The sequence below is a fragment of the Microtus ochrogaster genome, linkage group LG10 (assembly GCF_000317375.1).
Source record: "Microtus ochrogaster isolate Prairie Vole_2 linkage group LG10, MicOch1.0, whole genome shotgun sequence".
In the NCBI taxonomy this organism is placed as follows: Eukaryota; Metazoa; Chordata; class Mammalia; order Rodentia; family Cricetidae; genus Microtus; species Microtus ochrogaster.
This window is the reverse complement of record NC_022035.1, coordinates 7,813,212-7,833,164: the sequence shown is the minus strand read 5'-3', so window position 1 is coordinate 7,833,164 and position 19,953 is coordinate 7,813,212. Positions and strand designations below refer to the sequence as shown.

At 37.6% G+C, this 19,953-nt stretch overlaps 1 protein-coding gene across 1 annotated transcript in view; it reads left to right on the top strand.

Moving 5' to 3' along the window:
- Thsd7a (thrombospondin type 1 domain containing 7A) overlaps window positions 1-19,953 on the top strand; it is a 402,496-nt gene that overhangs the window by 214,660 nt on the left and 167,883 nt on the right. Inside the window, exon 3 of the mRNA XM_013352455.2 lies at window positions 18,081-18,329. Coding sequence (XP_013207909.2) covers window positions 18,081-18,329 — 249 coding nt within the window. The remainder of the gene's footprint in view (window positions 1-18,080; window positions 18,330-19,953) is intronic.

Sequence of the window (19,953 nt, the reverse complement as noted above, 5' to 3'; positions counted from 1 at the left end):
CCCCCCCTCTCTCTCTGCCTCTCTTTTCTCTTCTTCTGCTCCTTTCCTCACAGGCTGATCTCCCTCCTTCCATCCCCCTTTTTACATTCCCTTTCTTCTATTAGCCGCTCCCCCCCCACACACACAAGAGCTCTGTTGCATGGCGTCTTTCTCTCATGTGCCATGTTTTTAAATTACACCTACTCTTTCATGCACATGGCTCTCTGTTCAATCCCACCAGAACAGCTGGAACTATGACACAATTAAAGTGATCTCTGATACTTTTACAAATAATGGCTTACATGTATACACGCAAATAAATATCAGCATCTGCTTAAGGATTTTCTTAAAAGATAGATTTGTATACATCTTTAAGAAATACGTACATAAATCATAAGTAGAGACATTTGGCCCTTCATTTGGTAGATAATGATCCTCATGTTTACTGCAAGAATACGAAGACCTTCTTAGTGGAAATACTAAGAAATGATTCATGAAGTACTTTTTGTGAGGGAAGCTAATGTTCCCTCCACATCCACCCAGTGAGGCATCTTTCCTTGGGACAAATTTGCCTCCTGAGATCTGGGAATCTGGGTGAGTTGGAGCTGCCTGACTAACATTTCAATGTTGGCAGGGTCTGGAGAGAATTGTCTGGAAAGCCTGCAGTGCACATCTTATACAATCAGAGTCCTATATGGTGACAGGTCTTCCTGGAGACCACGCTGTAGTGAAGGAGGGCAACATGGGATTATTTGGAGAGGTGTTCAACAGCAAAAATCTGGTACCTTCTCTTTTGGCAATTCAAGAGATAACATGAGCTTGAGGGCATTTCCTAGAGTACTCAGGCTTCTTAAAAAACACAGGCACTTCTTTTCATGGCTAATATTCATAGTAATAATTATATGAACATGGACAAGATATATACTTATATAAGTACTTCTTGTGGAACATTATAACCAGGCATAGTAACTATTATTAACTATATTAACCTGTCATCTCCAATAGCCTCCTGTAGCATAATAAAAATTTGTGATATATTTGCCCTACCCTAAAAGATCTATATATTTTAAATGTTATCAGTTTATAATTCATACATTACTTTTTTCTCTGAAGGAAAATTGCTTTATTTTCCTTCTACTTTAAATGTCAATTTAGTTAGATTTGTTATAACACTTGAAAATATTTAATAAAGGAAACCTTTTAATTAAAAATATCTTACCCATTTTGACAGATAGGTACTGAAGGGGAGAACATGTTCACATTTGTGGTTAGTTAAGCCCAGATTGCCCCTCAGTTTAATACTTGACTTCCTACCTGTCTTGTGCCATGTCAGACTGGCATTTAAACAGAGTCTAGCTCCTCTCATTATTGTCTCCCTGAAGCATAGTCTTCTATGTGCCCGTAATTGGAAAAAGAGATCTTTTCCATTATACAAAAATACATTGGAGATTACAAAGTGCACATGTTGAAGCATAGTGACAAGACGTTATGGCCTAAGCCTATTACCAACACTGGGCAACTTCCATCAAGTGGAACAAATGTTCTAGTGGGGGTTTCCTTACAGCTGAAATGGCGTTTCATTTGTCCTCTTTATTACAATTTATTTAAAGAGGTTGATTTTTAAATCCCATTTCTGAATTTCTTTCCTGAGCCTCTTCAATCCTTTGAGAAGGTATTATGAAATGGCAAACAGGATTATCTTCTTTTAAAAGGTTTAGCTTTCCCACTTCTCTCAGTGTAGAAAGAGCTAAGCATTTTGTGTTTTCCATGCTACTCACGTATTTCAAAAAGTTATTAAAGGGTTACTGAGGGTTGGATAATATGTTTTAAATTACTATCTATTTCTCAAGTGTTGTAGGAGGTCACTTGTTTGTTCCCGGCTGCTCAGCCCCCAATGAACCACACAGTAACGGTATTAATTAAATCACTTCTGCCTCTTTTATAGATGAGAGAGTGTTTGATTAAAAAGGAGGAAGCTCTCTCTAGGACAGGTTAAAGACAGGTGAGCGCCACCGAGCCTGGATTAGTTTGGGAGATGAGAGATAGCAGTAGAAGAACCAGTGGCCAAAGCTAGGACCCAGTGGAAACGCATGATGCCCTTAAATTGGAGCAAGCAGATGTTTGTCAACTTGTTCTTCAGTTGTGTGTAATTTCTGTGGGACACGGCGTAGATGGAGCATTGTGTTTAGTCGTGGTGCAAGTTTTGCCTGGAAAACGTTATGAACACAAAAGAGTGAAGGCTTGAAAAGTAACATGTAAGCTCTAGCTTCTTATTGGCTATCTCTTACATCTTAACCTATTTCTACCAATCTGTGTATTGTACATGAATGTGGCTTACCAGCAAGATTCTTTCCAGTGTCTTTCTCTGGCAGAGGTACATGGCTTCTCACTGATGCCACCTTCCTTTCTCCCAGCCTTCAGTTGAGTTTTCCCTGCCTAGCTTTACTCTACACTATCACAGGTCAAGGCAGGTCCTTTATTCATTAACCGATAAAAGCAACACATAAACAGAAGGACTTCCCACACCATTCAAGAACTCCTTATATATTCCAATTCCAAGCCTAGTTTCCACTTTTATTACAAATAAAATACTTTTTTACTACCATCACCTACAACTTTCATCAAAATTTCTTCTTGTTTGTTAGCATTACACAGTTTATCAAATGACCACATGCTGTACATTTTTTCTGTATTGAAGCACAATAAGCCAATGAATAAATAAGACCACCCTGAAATCTTTGGGAGAGTGTAAAATTTAATAGCAGAACTTTACCTGTAAATAAGCACTACTTTACCTGTAGACATTTAGAGGTATGGGAGTCAATAAATTACCTAATGTCTTTTTCTGTATTAGGAGAGGTAACAAATTTTCAAATAATCTTTTGCTTTAATAAATAATTACACAAGATGGTAACCAAAATATTGATCTCTCTCATATGCAGTCTTATAATACAGTTTTGAGTCACTGGAAAAGCTAACTTCCTCATAGAAGTGTTTAATGGCAAAAAGGAATAATCCACTATAACATCAAATTCATTAAGGAATTACTTTCAACAGCTACACAGTGCTGGTATTACTCATTAAAATAAAATTCCAAGGGGATAAACAATAAGAAAACTTACTGCTGATATTTCTAAACAATAAGAAAACTTACTGGTGATTTTTCTAAATTTCAAATGCAGATTCCTCACTCTGTGTAAAGCTTAAATGGTAGCTGTCAGTTTGCTTAACCATCCTATGAGGACTATTACAATATTAAAATAACTCGACACATTCTGCAATTGCCATTTAAATATAATATCTTATATGTTCTCTTATTAAAACCAGACTTTCATGAATGCTTCAAGGGCTCTAGCAAGTATTTGATTGCTTTATGTAGCTGGAGAAAAAAAGGGGATTGGGGGTTGTAGAGAAACAAGCAAACTTTATCAACAGAGAGATGTTCACACAGCAGTATTTTGCACTCAGAAGATGATAGAGAGTGAGTCATGAAGGTCAGGTGGAAGCGTTCTAACTTAGGGCAGTCTGACAAGGCAGGCACTGTGGGCTTCCAAAGAGATGATGAATGGGATGTACATAGGTGTGCTAGAACTTCCTTTTGACTGAACAATGTGAGGTAGTGCCTCCTAAGTCTGTCAGAAGAAGGAGAACAATTGGTCATGACTTTAAAGTGAAAATGGAGAGTAATTGGTGATTTGAACCAATGTGTCCTAGCAGGATTTGCAATGTTTTGTTACTAAACTGCTTAGAGAAGATTTGGACATGAAGAATCGTGAAGAATGAGAAAACCAAAGCAGGGAAACTTAGGAAGTGATGCTGGAATGTGGGCATCAGTGTGTTTATAGTAAGTAGAGATGGCGACCCTAAGGCAGAAACTGAAGCAGAGACTGTGGATAAACACTGCTTACTCATTTGCTTCCCATGACTTGCTCAGGCTACTTCTTAAACAACCCAAAAGCACCTGCCCAGAAGTATCATCATCCCCATCAATCATTAATCAATAAAATTTTTACAGGCTTTCCTTTATAGACCTATCTAATGGGGGCAACTCCTCAATTGAGATTTCCCTCTTCAGATTTATGTCTATGTTTGTGTAGAGTTTACAAAAGCCAACCAGCACATGGGGCTGTGGTGATATTTACCTGGGTAAAGTCCTTGCTACACAAACATGAGGTACTGAAGTTAGATCCACAGTGCTCATGTGAAAATGCAGGTAGTGAAGTATGACCTGTTATCAGTGTTGAGAAGTGGAGAAGAATTCTGACAGGCGAAAATCCTGCTAAATGATACTTTTGATAAGAATTGCAAAAATTAATCAAATCTTTTTTTATCATTTTCACAGTTTTAAAGGGAGTTTTTACCCTATTTCTAAAAACAGGTTACAGTTTTTCACATGGAGTAGGTTTGAGAGTTGGCCTTGAATTTTCACTGGAAGGGCTGGAGCAGCATGGAGATAAGGAAGCAGCTGCATGCAGGCATTTGCTGTGCATGGAAGGATGGAGCATCTAGCATTTGCTCTTTCAGGCGGGCCTCACTGCTGTAATAGTGTTCCACTGCGGAACACACACCATGCTGCTAACATCAAATTCAGCTGCTGACCAGCAATGTGGCCCTCAGGTTTAAGAGGGAGCATATGATCACTCCAGCTGGCAGGTGACATCAGCTGGCGACGTTCCCAACAACTCAACAAAAGATTTTCAAATATCAAAGCAAGGCAAAGACCTCTGTCTTTCTCAGAAAAAAAAAGGTTTTAATGTGTATGCATTTGCTTCCATAGGCATTATTACATCTGTTTTGTTGAATTCTGTGAAAGAAAGGGCTGCTAATAAAATTTAGAGAATTTGTAAATGCATTTGTTCAAATTGATAAATAAAGGAAACAAAATTTTATGCTAATGACAGAATTTCAACTTGAATATAATTACAAGAAGTCTCTAAGCAAGGTTTCATCTAAATATAAACAAATCATGATTTAGACTGACTAGTTAGTTTATAAAAACTTAAGGCATATACATTTATTGAGGAAAGAAGTTTGTTGATCTTTTAGTAAAATGTAATTTCCACATATTAAAAGACCATGAGGATGAGGCTTCATTAGCTAACCAAGGTTGTGTAACACAAGATCAGCAGGTTGGGTCTCTTGGCTCTGAACCTAGTATTCATCACTGTCTGACATGCCACAATTTGGGGATTAAGAGGATCTGAGAAACCTTCCACTCAGTTTTAAAAATCATAGAATCAAAATTATGCATGCCTTATTAGCATTGTATTCTAGCATAAAATCTCTGAATTTAACTTTGCTATAAGATCAAGAGATTGGAATGCAGATATAATAGCCAATTGCTAATATTGGTACAAGAGAAAAACTTATCTGCCTAAAAATGCATGTCAGTTTCTTTTCTTTCCCAAGAAAAAAACAAGTACTTTACTTTTTAGGACAATACATTTCATGACATAGCATCAATGACCATTCTGACATGACAAAGTATTCAAGCCTAGGCATTTTGGATAACGCACATTAAATATATTTTAAATACTTGCTCAAAATTTATTTGGTTGTATCACCCATATTGGGAAGGTTTGGTAATATTGTGCACAAGCAACATACAATTTCTCATCTTAAAGGAAACCATCTGTTGAACTAAGAAATGCTAATGCATTTACTGCCTTTTTAAAAAAGGAAAACTTGCTTTTTAATTGATTAAGAATATTTTAAGTGCTTGCTACAGACTAAGTCTACAGGGTGTTAAAATTGACATACTTCTATCTTGTTTTTAAATGTCAAGATGACTCATATTTATGAACAGTTATATAGACTCCTCACAGTATAATAATTCTCAAGGAGTAAAGAATTACCTGGTTTGGGGAGGGTGCTGCATGTGGTTGACTTCTCAATAATCCAACTCCTACAGTTCAGAGCATTTCAAGGTACCTGAGTGGAAGGGTTAGAGTTTGGGATTTTATTTTTGTTTCATTTCCTACTGATAAAATGACATGGTCCTACCATGTCTACTGTGCCTATTATGTAGTTCATTCCACGGTCAATATATTAGGCATTCTTCCTCAGCTGAGTTCACTGAGTATGCAATGGGAGTTTGCATTTATTAATTCCCACAAAATAGCCTTAGGGTCTGTTTTCAAGTGATATAGAAAACCTGTAAAAAAATCTCTTGCTTTCCCGTATGGAACACATTTTGGCTACCAACACCCTAATGGAATTTCTGTGCTGTGAAGTCTAAAAGCTAAAGCTGATGTTTCCCAAATGTACTTGCAGCCAGGGGTCTAATTGTGATTTAGAGTCTACTACCCATGCTAGTGCTGGGCTTGGCTTCTGAGCTGAAAGCAGGAGAAAGAGGCAGCACATATATTTCATGGAACAGCTGGTGCCAGAAACAGCAGAACTTCCTGTAAGCACAGAAAACCTCATAAACCAGAGAAGTGCCAGTGCAATCCTCAGTGCTCAAAGTTGTTAGGAAAACTTTGCATAGATTTCTGTTCCCGATTCTTAAATTATTTTGGTTAATCACCTATCTGTTAACAAATTCCTATTCTGTGTGAGAGCTACTTCTACTGTTTGTGAGAAGTTGTATTACCTTGATTTGGATTCATTTTCCCAGCTGTTAATAATGACTGATTTATGCTTGTGTTTGGGAATGAATATAGGTGAATCATCTCTGTTGATCCTAAAATTTCACTACCCAAGTAAATCTCATGAGGATTTTGTTAAAGTTCATATTCTAGTTAAGTTGTTTAGAAAGAATCTAAGAATTCACATGTATAACAAGATCACATCTAGAGGCAGTGATCTTGGTGAACAGTGCAAATAGAAAATCAAACCCTATGTTTCACTAGTCCATGGGAACAGATTCCTCTTACAGATTATAGATTGTCAGTGCTTGCCTTATGATATTATCTAACATTAAACCATTGCCTCCTTTATCTTTTTTATTTTTTCAATATTATGAACTACAATATAAAATACTTTTGATATGTCAGATCTATGGACATAAACAGAAAGAAAGGAGGCACACACAGACAGAGAGAGAGAGAGAGAGAGAGAGAGAGAGAGAGAGAGAGAGAGAGAGCAAGTAATTTCAGAGCAGAGGCACCAACTAGCATTCACAGATATCTGTTTTGACCAAATACAGTCAGCTTACTTACTAAAAATCCTTTTATATGTCTGTGCATCTTGCATGTTTATTTGTGTGCACATTCATGTTCATGTGTATGAATGCAGATGTACATATGACATTTCATGTATTCAGAGGTCAGAGGACAAGCTCAATCCTTGCCTTCCACTTTTATTATTTGAGACAAGGTTGTTGTTATTCTTCTGCATGGCCCAGCCTATCTGGCCCACGAGCTCCTGAGATTCTTCATCTATATCACCAAGATCCTCAGAATCTGCTCAGAAGAAAAGGAAGTGGCAAATAGGAGATTGAGAACCAGAGTCTAGGTTGCTTTCCTACCGTAGACAATGAGGAAAATAGGCAACACCTCAGGCTGCTGGAGAAAGCCAGATGAGAGTTAATTTTATCAGATGATGGCCCGAGAAAGCAATGAAAATAGTGACAGATTTTTCACGAGCCTTTGTTACCAGATGGGAATGTTTGAATTTGATCTTAAGAAAATGAGGGTGTTGGAGTTTTCTCTTTAAGAAGCTAAAAAAAAAAAAAATGTCCATGTCATTTCAGAAAATTTAATGTGCAGTCTTTAGAAGAAGGTAGTTTTCTTAAGCACAATCATCACTAAATGGGCTACAAAATTTTTTTTTTTGGTGAAAAGATTTAAATAGTTTCCTTTCTACTAAAGTCTAACATGAATTAAAAGAGGTTAAATAAAGTAAATATAGCATTTTTTTCAGATTGAGGAAAGTCTCTGCTCATTATCTCTGGGGGAAGTCGTTAACATAAATACTAGTTTGTTTGTCATTTTTCAATATTTATCTAGTTCCTCTCTCCAATAAAAGGTGAAGTGAGTAACATCTGCTTCTCTCTCCAAGCCAGAGTTTTGTTCTATCAGTATTGGCCATCTGGCTCTCGTACCACACCTCATAAAAGAAAGAAAGCTGTCACAGTTACTGTAGCATCCTCGTCAAAGCATTCCTTATCCGCATCCCCACTTCCCATAGGGACATACTCAAAAAAAAAAAAAAAACATAAGGAACCAAAATATATTTCTCCTTTGAGCCTCATGATGTCAGCTTTTTCTGGCCAGGATTAAGCAGGGAAGGACTGAGGATAACAGATGAATAAACTAGTAAGCATGAATGATCTTGTCAGTCAATTGGACCTCATTAATAACCATGAAATAACACAGCTAACCATTAGACTGCTTATGGAACCACCTTGATCATCTGTAACACAATGTGTGAAAGGAATGGATGATCTAAAACGGACCCAGATGTGTGAGCCCTCCTCTGTCCCTGTTATTTTGGCTCTGATCTTGTAATTTATAATGTATGTATATAATATAATAAAATGCTGAGCTTGTAATTTGCACTTTCATACATGTGTATGTTATTCAAGACCTTCAGCAACACCCTGTCCTTGGACAATACTTCTTACTGGATTTATCCATGATGAATCTACATCAAGAAAGGATATGACTGCTGAGATTATTGACGAGTTGCTAGAAAACTGGTTCTTCTCAGTTATTCTTTCGTGATTGACCCAGTTGCCTGACTCAAAGCTAAATGCTTCTAAGACTTCAATGACTCCTTCTCTCCTTTTGGCTCCTGCTGTCCTCTAGGTCAAAGCATTTCTTATTTCCCTTCTTCCATAATTGATAATAGCTTTAGTGATTGCTACTGTTGCTGACACCCTCATAGATGCCAGCAGCTGAAAGGTCTATACATTACTTTCTAGCTGTATGATATGGAGGACTCTCAAAGACTGTATTACATCATTTATAAAATAAATTGCACCCAAATAAATCTACCGGGAAATACATGCAGGTTTCTTTTACAATATCAATATTTAAGAAAGTCTTAATGACCAAAATTGTTCATGCATATTCATATATGTACAGATGACAGTATAAAACTCCCTTTTACAGAGGACTATATGGCATGGTCTAGGAAACCTAGATTTGCTGTAGACATGCTGTGAGAGACAACCCCATTTTGACATCTTTTGACTTGACAGAATGCTAAGAAAGATCTCAGGAGTGTTAGGGGAAACAAAAGCCTTCCGACCCCCTGATGCCCAGTTTACTCAGAAGTAACCAAGTTGAACTAATAACCATTTTCTCATAAGGTATTTCTGAGCATAAAATTATATAATGTTTTATATATTTCCCACACATAAAGGTTAGAAAATTATCTGACAGTATGTATTAAATGCACTTATTATGAATACTAATCATTATGATAGTCACTGTCTTCAATCTTATAGCTTTTTCTTCCACCTTGCTGCATGGCATTGCATAAAATGCAAATACATCTTTATGCTACATATCTTTTAATCAAATCTTTACCCATAGGAGGTGATTTATTTTTTTACAAAAACATTATATTGAGAAACTGATACATAAGCACTACATCTCCATCCCTCCCATCTCGTCTTACCTAGCCAACTCCCCCCAGACCCCTGATTTTAACCTCTCAAACTCAAAATCTTCACACACAAGCACACACACACACACACACACACACACACACACACACACACATACATGTATATGCTATACACATGCATATATAACATATGGATCCCATTTAATGTTGCTTGTATGGCTATAAATCTAGAGAGCCCCATATTGGATGAAATAACCAATGGGGAATCTGGTCCCTGGAGGAAAAAAATTCTCACTCTCTCAGCAGTCAAGGACCATCTGTAGCTCTTAATCGAGGAGTGGGGACATGTGAATTTTTCCTGTCCATCTTGACATATCAACTGGTGTTTTCATTATGCCATTCGTGCTCAAACAATTATACTGTGGAGATTTCATGTGTGCATTTTGCACTTCAAGTCGAGAGGACACTATCTTACACCTGCTGTTTTTGTCTTCTGACTTTTACAGTCATTCCACCCACTCTTATGTGATTTTCTGCAAGCTATGAGTATAGGAGTAGCATTGTGGATACATTATTTGGGGCTGGACACCCTCTGTCCAACTGATTCTATACACTTTGAGGAGTTATGTATCTCTGTAATCATCTCTATAGCTGCAAAATGAAGCTTCTTTGATGAGGCCTGCCTTGGGTATAAGGAGAGGCATTTAAGAAGCTGACATTACATTATTTTGGGAATGTGGCAGCAGCAGATTCTTGTTTGTGGACTATGGATTTTCCAGCCATGAGTAACTAGTTCTATTTATAGTAACCAGCATGAATTCCCTCCTGTTGAGCAGGCCCTTGGTCCAAATAGACAGCTCTTGTTTGCCTCCAGAATAAAAGTGACACCATTTCTCAGTTTTGGATATTGTGCAAGTCCAGTTATCAATGTGTTTCATGAGCTTCATGCTGATTAGGACTGGCAACTGCTCCTTTCCCTTGGCAGCTACAGAGTACTTCAGTGCTGTGACAACCAGCTAGCCCTTAAGGAGGCAGTCCAAATTACTTTCATATCAATCATTCCACTTACCATGTCCAAAGAATGTGGCATCTTCAGCAATACAATCTTACCTGTAAATTTTGGAGGTAAATTAAGAAGAATAGCAGTAGCCTATATTATTTTGAAAGATGTTGTATTTCTCCAATCAAAAATTCTTGGGAGGTTTCTCATATCAGAGACTGGGGTCTTTATTAAATGCTGTATAGTTCTCAGGTAGAGCACCATCACTTTATGTGGTGTAACTTCATTGAATATGTAAAATATATTTTAAATAAGCATAAAACAATGTTCCTCTATAGCTTTTCAAGGATCCTTAATATTATTTATATCTCCTTTTTTCTCCTGTATTACCCTTCCCTCCTGGTTAAATTCCGCCCTCATTAACTCCGCTATCCACTTCATAATACCTGTCTCCTACTATTACCCTCCCTGGAACTCCTTCCCTGCTCCTGCCATGGACTCTTTGTTCTTCTCTAGATTCTCCTGAGAATACTTCAGGCTATATGTACAAATGCAAGATCCAGAAGTAGGACCAACAAATAAGAGGCCACAAATAGTCTTTTCCTTTCTGAGTCTAGGTCAACCTTGCTCAGTACAATAACTTCCAGCCCCGTTAATTTATCTGAAAATTGCCTGGTTTCTTTTTTATTTATCACTAAATAGTTTTATAGTTTGCTACATTTTTATTGCCCATTCATCAGTGGAAGAGCTTTTAGATTGTTTCCATTTCCTTGCTATTGTGGCTATACTGACAATAAACATACATGGTTGAACAAGGATCTCTGGCGTAGGATATCAAATTCTTTGGGTATATGGCAAGGGGTGATATAGAATCTGACAGGAAATAATGAGAAGGATGCAGGGTAAAGGGATATTCTTAATCATTGTTTAGTGGGATTGCAAATCTGTGCACCCTCTATGGAAATCAGTGGAGAGCTCTCAGAAAGCTAAAAGTACCATTGGCTGTGCTATACTGGACCTGAAAGAGTGCTTGAAATGTTAACAAAGTTTTCAAAAAAAATTCTTCTCTCATACACTACCTGCCAACCAGATTCCCCTCCCTCTATTCCTCCAAGTTCCGAGCTCCCTCCCACCTCCCCTTTCACTCAGTTGCACTCCCTGTCCATTTCCTCTTCATAAAATAGCAGGTTTCCAAGAGACAACAACCACCTACAATAAAACAGAATACAATATGACATGGCAAAAGCCCTCATATTGAGGCTGGACAAGGCAACCCAATAGGAGGAAAAGATTCCCGAAAGCAGACAAAAGAGTCAGAGATACACCCACTCCCACTATTCGGAGTCCCACAAAAGCACCAAGCTAACAGTCACACACACACACACACACACACACACACACACACACACACACACACACGAGCGCGCGCACGCACTCAGGAAAGAATGAAGACCTTCCAGGCTCTGTGCTTGCTGCTTCAGTCTCTGTGAGTTCAAGCTAGCCCAGTTTAGAGATTCAATGGGCCATGTTCTCCTTGTATCCTCCATACCCTCTGACTCCTACGGTCTTTCCTCCTCTTCTTCTGCAGGGTTACCCAATCTTCAAGGGGGAGGGACCTAAAGAGACCTCCAATTTAGACAATCTCCGCATAATATCTGGCTATGCAAGCGAAGCTTGTAATGTGTTGTTTTTTTTTTATTTTTACTACTTATTACCAACTCTATATTTCTCTAGGCCAAGAATGCAATATGTTTGTTTTTTTCTGGTCAATATGTTATTTCATCGCAGATTAGTTTTTATCTCTGTTAATCATCATCAACTAATTTTACCTCAACCTGAAAGCTTCTGATGTATCGTGATTATTCACCACAGTCACCTACTACTGGAAGTGACCGTACGTGCCTCTCATCAAATACCTACGATTCTAAGTTAATTACTATCACCTTGTCATTGTGTTTCTAAGTCCCAGTGTGTGAGTTTCTTCATCCGTATTTTTGGAAACTTGAGGCATAATAGAACATCACACAGAAGCACACACACATAAGTTTACATTCTAGGTGCCCCACATAGCAGTATATAATCATAATTTGATGTCATCCTTGTGTTTGTGTTTGCTTAACTTTCTTCATTTGAGAATTATACTGAAATTAACATCTATTAGAAAACTGTTTTTTACTTGTGATAGATCTTTAATTGACTTGGTTCTTTGACAAATTCATGCATCTATAAAGTGCATTCAGATACTATGTTTTCTATCACCCATACTCTGTACGCTCTCTTCCATTCTTATTAGCTACCCCTCCTCCCATCTTTTCTCCTTACATCTTCTTTTTGAACATTCATGTCTTTTTTTTCTCTTTTTGTTTGTGTGTGTGTGTGTGTGCGTGTGTGTGTGTGTGTGCGCGCACATGAGTATCTGGTGTTTTGTTTAATTTTTGAGATCCATTGAGTTTAACTTGGATCATCAGTGTGACCGTGGTTTTGGAAAATTTATTTGTGATTTTAATAATTACTACTAAGTTCCTACATGGCAAAACTCTTGGGAAGCCTATCATTTGGCACAGATTGTGTTTTTGAAGCCCTAGTGCCAGTTGTTTACAGTTTTACTCTGGCATTCTCCCCAGCTAAAGCAATAATTTTATGACTTAATGCCAGTTAAGTCATTGAGAAGTGACTGAGAATGGGATGGTTAAGAAATGAGCTCTGGTTTAAAAAAAAAATCTGAGCTTAAATTATATACATACCACAATTTAGAACTAGCAAACTCTTCAGCAAGCTCCCTAACCTCTGCCAGAATGCTTCATTATAGAACGGAATTAACAGTGACACCCATAGAAGAGCAACAAAATTATCAAATGATGTATATGAGCTCAGTTTTAAACTTAGGCTTTAAAAAGTTCCCAAACTGATCATACTAACAATAGCACAACAGCATGTGTTGCAGACCTACTTAGAAAGATATGAAATAGGAAATAAAACCTACCCTAACTGCCACATTCTTCATCTGGTGGGATGACATTCAAAACCGAGGTATAGGAACATCTTATGATATGGATGTATTATATATATGGATACATATTATCTTGCTCTCATATTAGGTAGGTGAGGGAGATAACTCAAAAGTTTCATGGAACACTGGAATCCGCAGCTCCTGAAGGAATCTCATATTCTTAGTCTCAAAACTTTCCGTGAGTTTGTCTTCTCCGAGCATTGCCACACTCACTGAGTGAATTTACCTAAAGCGCTCATATTTTTATTTCTTTTGTTTTTTTTTTTTTTAGAAAAAAACAGTCTTTTTTATTTTACGGACCAATCACAGCTCCCTCTCCTTCTCCTTCTCCTTCCCCTCATCCAGTTCTCCCCACCCCATTTCCTATCTTTTCCTCAGAGAGGGTGGAGCCTCCCGTGAGAAGCCAACAAAGTCTGTCACACCACTTGAGGCAGGACCAAGGTCCTCTTCCTGTATCTAGGCTGAGTAAGGTATCCCGCTATAGGGAATGGGCTCCAAAAAGCCAGTTCACGCACTAGGGGTTGTTGTGCCTGAGTCTTAAGACCCCCAAGAAGACCACCATGGAGTCACACTTTTGAATGTAAAAATCAAGGTTTCGTTTATTAAGTACAGGCTAACATTGTCCTCTGCCTCATAGTCTGACTCAGCAAATGGAGGGAGAAGGACCTCGTCTATTTCTGTAAGGGATTTATAAAGACAAAAACCACAAAGCAGTCACAAGGTTACAGTCTCAAAATACAAAATTACCTTTCCTGTATCACAATTGGCTAAAGGTGTGAGGTAAAGCTCAGCTGTTAGTTCCTGATAAGTAATTAGCATTTAAGGGGGATAGCAACAGCCCCCCACACCCCTGTTTAAGTCCTCCAGATATCTGTTGACTCTTGGCTAACTTATCTCATTGGTCCTGAAAACTTATCTGATTGGTTCATTGTTAACTCAGCCGATAGGGGGAGTTTGGTGGTCAGCATCTTGTCAGCAGTTTGGTGTAGGTTGGGTTTTTCCCATTAGCTAATACTTTCCCTAAAAGGGGGCTAGCGACCTCCCGCTTTTATCAGGGATGGGAGTGAAGTTCAAAGTCCCACAGGTCCCAACATAAAAATGGAATCTTTTCTTGTTGCAGTGAGGGTCCGCTTGTTCGTTCCAGCTGCACGGCTAGCTTAGCCCCGAAATAATCACACAGAAACTGTATTAATTAAATTACTGCTTGGCCCATTAGCTCTAGCCTCTTATTGGCTAACTCTCACATCTTGATTTAACCCATTACTATTAATCTGTATATCGCCATGTGGGAAAGATTCAGCATGTCTGACTCTGGTGACTCCATGGCGGCTCTCCCTTTGCTTTCTTCCTCCCAGAATTCAATTCTGTCTTCTCTGCCTACCTAAGTTTTATCCAATCAGGCCAAGCCAGTTTCTTTATTCATTAACCAATGAAAGCAACATATAGACAAAAACACCCCCTACACCATTTTCTGGCCTCACAATTTTCCCTAGGAATTTTAGATGGAGTTCAATTCTGAACGCTAGACTTCAAATTTCTTTCCTCTTCTATGTTATAGTTCTAATAAGCTAATAGAGCAATGACTATTTACTGTTTGAATCACAAACTCAGGATTTTAAATTTTTTTGGCTGTCTTCTAAATATAAGTTTACACACTTTTAACCTAAATCTGTGTTTGCCACGACTCATAGGTATGAGTCTATTTCTGTTATTTGCCTTGTCTGTAATATGTATTTCAATATAGACCTAAAAGTTTCAAATGTATTTTTTTTTTTAGTATATAAATTTTTACTTCTGTTCCTAGTTTAAATTTGTCTCAACAGTTATCCCCTTGGCTAGCAGACACAAACAAGTATCAGTTGTGTCTACAAACCACTCCAAATGACTATGGACCCTGGACTTGCTAAAAACTAATATGGACCAGTAAGTCTAGCAGATGTAAATGTTCCCTGGCTCTTCAACAGAGTCCATAAACAAGATGCTGCTAATAAATACCCCATTGCCTAAATTGCCTCTTTGTTTTTCACTAACATTTCACCTTTGTTAGCTCTTGACAACGATGCCCCAAAGTCAGCCAAAAGCAGTTAAAAAAATATATCATCCTGTAATTCCTGATTAAGAGGTTAAGTCAAAACAAAAACAAATGAAAAAAAACCCACCCTTATATAAAAAGACTGTGTATGGTCTTAGAAAAATAAAGTCTGTTTTTGCACTAACCACTCAGATTATAGAAAATAATTTGGCTAAAGTTTAAAAAAAATGGCCACCCCCCAAAAAAATTAGACTCTTCATAGGGATGGTTCAAATCCTGGTTTAATCGCTCTCCTTGGTTAATTACCTTTGTTTCTGCTATTATAGGACCCTTATTGGCTTAGTTATTAATTTTGACTATTAGCCCATATATACTTAACAGGCTGGTACAGTTGTAAGACAAAGGCTTGACACTATTCAACTTATGAGTCAGTCTATTAATGCCAATGTACATTATTCTACTTATTTACGTCCTCCAGACATCTGCTGACCCTTTGCTAACACAGGGTCTGCCTGAAAATTTATCTGATTGGCCCATTGTTACTCAACCAATAGGGAAAGTTAGGTGATCAGCATCTTGTCGGCAGCTTTGTGTAGCTTGAATTTTTCCCATTAGCTAATACTTCCCTTAAAAAAGGGCTAACGACCACAGGCTTTTCTCAGGGGTAGGGGTAAAGTTCAAAGTCCCACAAGTTCCCAGCATAAAAATAAAATCTTTTCCGGCCTCACAGGGATAGATATTGGTTCAACGAACAGCAGCCCTACAAACTGTAAAGGGCTCATTTTATCACAAGGGAATGTGGCATAGTAATATAGTTGACATGGGAGTTTGAGTCAGATAACCAAGGTAACTTGTACTAATAGGCAGTAAACCAGTGGTAAAATTATCTGGAAAAGATTAAAATAGAAGATCTTTCACCTGTACATAGATTATGAACTTTTTAAGTATTACCTTTAGGTCAATACATGCCAATGTGGAGGAAAATAGTATCAAGAAAGGTAATAAAACAGAGAAAACAAATTATGTGCATTTTGTAAAATTGGAGTTATAGGGAACATTATTTGGTTATTGATTTTTCCCTGATTCTCAGAAGTGACTTCCAATATGAGGATAAAATGTTGCTTATGGTAAAGAAAATTCAATGGCGTTATACCTAAGGACACCATTAATTCGAGCATTTCCATAACATTTGAGCACAGGAGGGCTTTGCTCTGGTGTTGGGAAATAGAACTAACTCAACAGAACTCCTTTTAGGCATTCTCATATGATTTTATGTTCAGACATTCCAAGTTCAATGAATTGATTTTGATGTTTTCAGCTCTAATTATATTGTGGGAATACAGTTTTCAAAAATATGAATAGTAGTAAGATTAAGACAACAGGATGTAAGTTGTTAGAGTAGAATGGACCTGGCTCCCTTTGTGGGTAATTAGAAAAAATGAATATGGAACCTGAATGAGATGGACTGATCAGTGGCCTCTCCCACCAGGCTGGATAACTGTGATCACAACAGGCTGCCTCTGTTACTGCACAGTACTGGTTACTGAATCTGAACAAGGGTCCAACTCAGAGTACAATTCCAGGAAAACTCAAGCTACTTGGATCCTTGCTGTTGACATCCATAATCTTTTGCTTTATTTGTTGACATTACAGTTTTGAATCCATATGCCTCAGTTTCAAGGAGAATTAAAAAGAAAAGAATTTGAACTCAAATATTTTATTGGTAAGATATCTTTAGAGTATATCTCTATAATATGTAGCAGATAAATGTTTTTAAAATATTTACTGTGTATTTAAACATGATATTCACAAGTAGTTCATGTTAATTAGATAAGCTGGAGGCAATACTCAGTAACTAAAAACACTTGCTGCTCCTCCAAAGGACCCATGTTCGTTTCTCTGCATTCATATCAAGGAACTCACAACTGTCTCCAGCTTCTGAGAGTCAGCCACTCTCTACTGAACTCTGCACACACCATATACTCATAGACTTATACATGGCCACATAAAAATATAAAATTTAAAAATGTAGACATTAAAAAGGATGATATATTTAGATAAGCATATATTAACTATAAGTCATAAATGACATCAGATTATGCTAAGGCACATATTAAATTATGTTTTCTATTCCAAAAATACTGAAGCTAAGTGGTTAGGCTTATCTCAATCAGTAAAATAGAATGGAAATTAACAAATATTAACAGTTTCACATTTCTCTTTTTCTAAATTGAAGTAAACCTAGAATGAATAGCAATCAATGTGATGAACTCAGCTTTGGTCCGTTTCTCTGACTCCCGTTATTTCTATTTCTTGGGAGTGGCTTAACAACTCCCGCCAAAACAGAGGCAAGGCAAATATCAATGTTCAGCTTGTTTTTCCACTACACTTTGCAAATGTTGGCATGTTTTCAGTGAAACTGTCAATTGCATGTCCACTTAGCAGTTAAACTGCCCAAGCTATTTTATTCGGGAGTGTAGAAGACAAAGTTTATACCTGCCTGTGAGTCTGAGGTAAAAATAAATATCAATGCTTTGTTACAGCTTCTGCCAGCAAGAGAAAATGCCCATGACCTTCCAGTCCTGTGTGATCACCAAGGAGTGCCAGGTGTCCGAATGGTCGGAATGGAGCCCATGTTCAAAAACATGCCACGACGTCACTTCCCCCGCAGGCACTCGTGTAAGGACAAGGGCTATCAAGCAGTTTCCAATTGGAACTGAAAAGGAATGTTCAGAACTTGAGGAGAAAGAACCGTGTTTGTCTCAGGGGGATGGAGCTGTCCTCTGTGCTACGTGAGTAAAGGAAGACTGGGATGTCCTCAATTGCCATGACCTTTCAGCTCTCTGATGCCACAAATATTTGAAACTTGCTATATCAGTAATCTAACGTAAAACACTATTTCAGATTCAACCATATAGAAATGGTGAATTTTCTTAGATGGTTTAAGCAGAACACGAGAATAGCTCATTACAAAGTTTATCCATTAAAGATGTGCTTATTCTACAGAATGAAAATATAACGAACAACTTCATTTCCAAATCTCCATAAAGGCTAGACTTTTAACAGCAATTCTTTCAGCGTATCCAATCATATCGGTTGGTGAATTGTATTAGTACGTGGCTCACACTGAGGACACAAGATTGAACAGGCTACATATGTCTTTGTTGCAATGAGTCAGCATCATGTGTAGATAGTTAGGTCGTAATCAGTTACGCAGGTAACAATTTTAATTAAAAAGAGTAAAGAACTACAACAAAATTAAGAGTTTTCAGTTGTTGGGAGTGGGGATTTTTGTTCATTTTTTTTTTATTTCATCACCAACATATATTATGGGGCCTAACACACATTAAGTGCCTAAGAGATGTTCATTGACTTCAGGTGAAATAAAACTAGTTCTGAAATATTTGCCAGTATGCCAGTATTTTTTTTTCATAAAAATACTAATTCCAAGATATAACACTGAGTTATATTAGCAAGATTTCTAGTTTATCTGAATATGGAATACTTATAAGGAAACTTAGAGAATATTAGTGCACACACTCCACTGGGAGTGTCTCTGGACTGTCCACACTTTCAATGGACATGGATATAGTTTAAAATTCATAAATCAGCGAGGAGGCAAATTACTGCTATTAGTATATGAGGCATTATAACTAAAATGGCAATGGTTTACATGAGTCCATCTATAGTGGTTTGCAATCACCCACAGTCTTCTCATAGGAGAAGAGACTGAGAAATCCAGTTCCTTTCTTATGCTCTCTAGGTCCCTTCTCCATGACCAGGAACCCAGGGATACTGCCCAGACTTCTGGATATTGTCTCTCCCAACAGTTTCTTCTGCGTTTGTCTAACTGTGGGGCTTTATCTTTTATCTTCTCAAATTTTCAAATGCCATTAATAAAACAAGCAGACATCATTGGTTTTCTTTATCATCTCCATTTTCTAGGTAGAACTTTCCTTGGAATATATCAACTATTTATATTATTGAAAATCTGTTTCTATCACAGGACTCCTTAGTATGATCTAAACTGAAATGCCATTTTAAGTATTTTTTTCCAATGCTTTCTAACTCACATAGAAAATTAGTTTTTCTGTTTTACTTTCCTCTAACCCTATCAATTATCCGTATATCTAGAAATGCTCTTCTTTTATTAACAAGGTTTATTGCTGTTCCTTGATGGCACAATACCACAACTGTGCATCCCCAAACTCCTACTTATAAACATGAAAATGGGAAGGACTCTCACTTTCACCAGCAAATTACTCACCCTTGACAGAGTCAAGCACCCAGAACAGACATCCAAGGGCACCTTTAACCTCTTTGTCTGATTGAGATGAGCACATCCACTTACATCTGTGTTAGCTATTAATCTGATCCATGGGCAAGCATCATGGTTAGACTGTCAGAATGCTACTG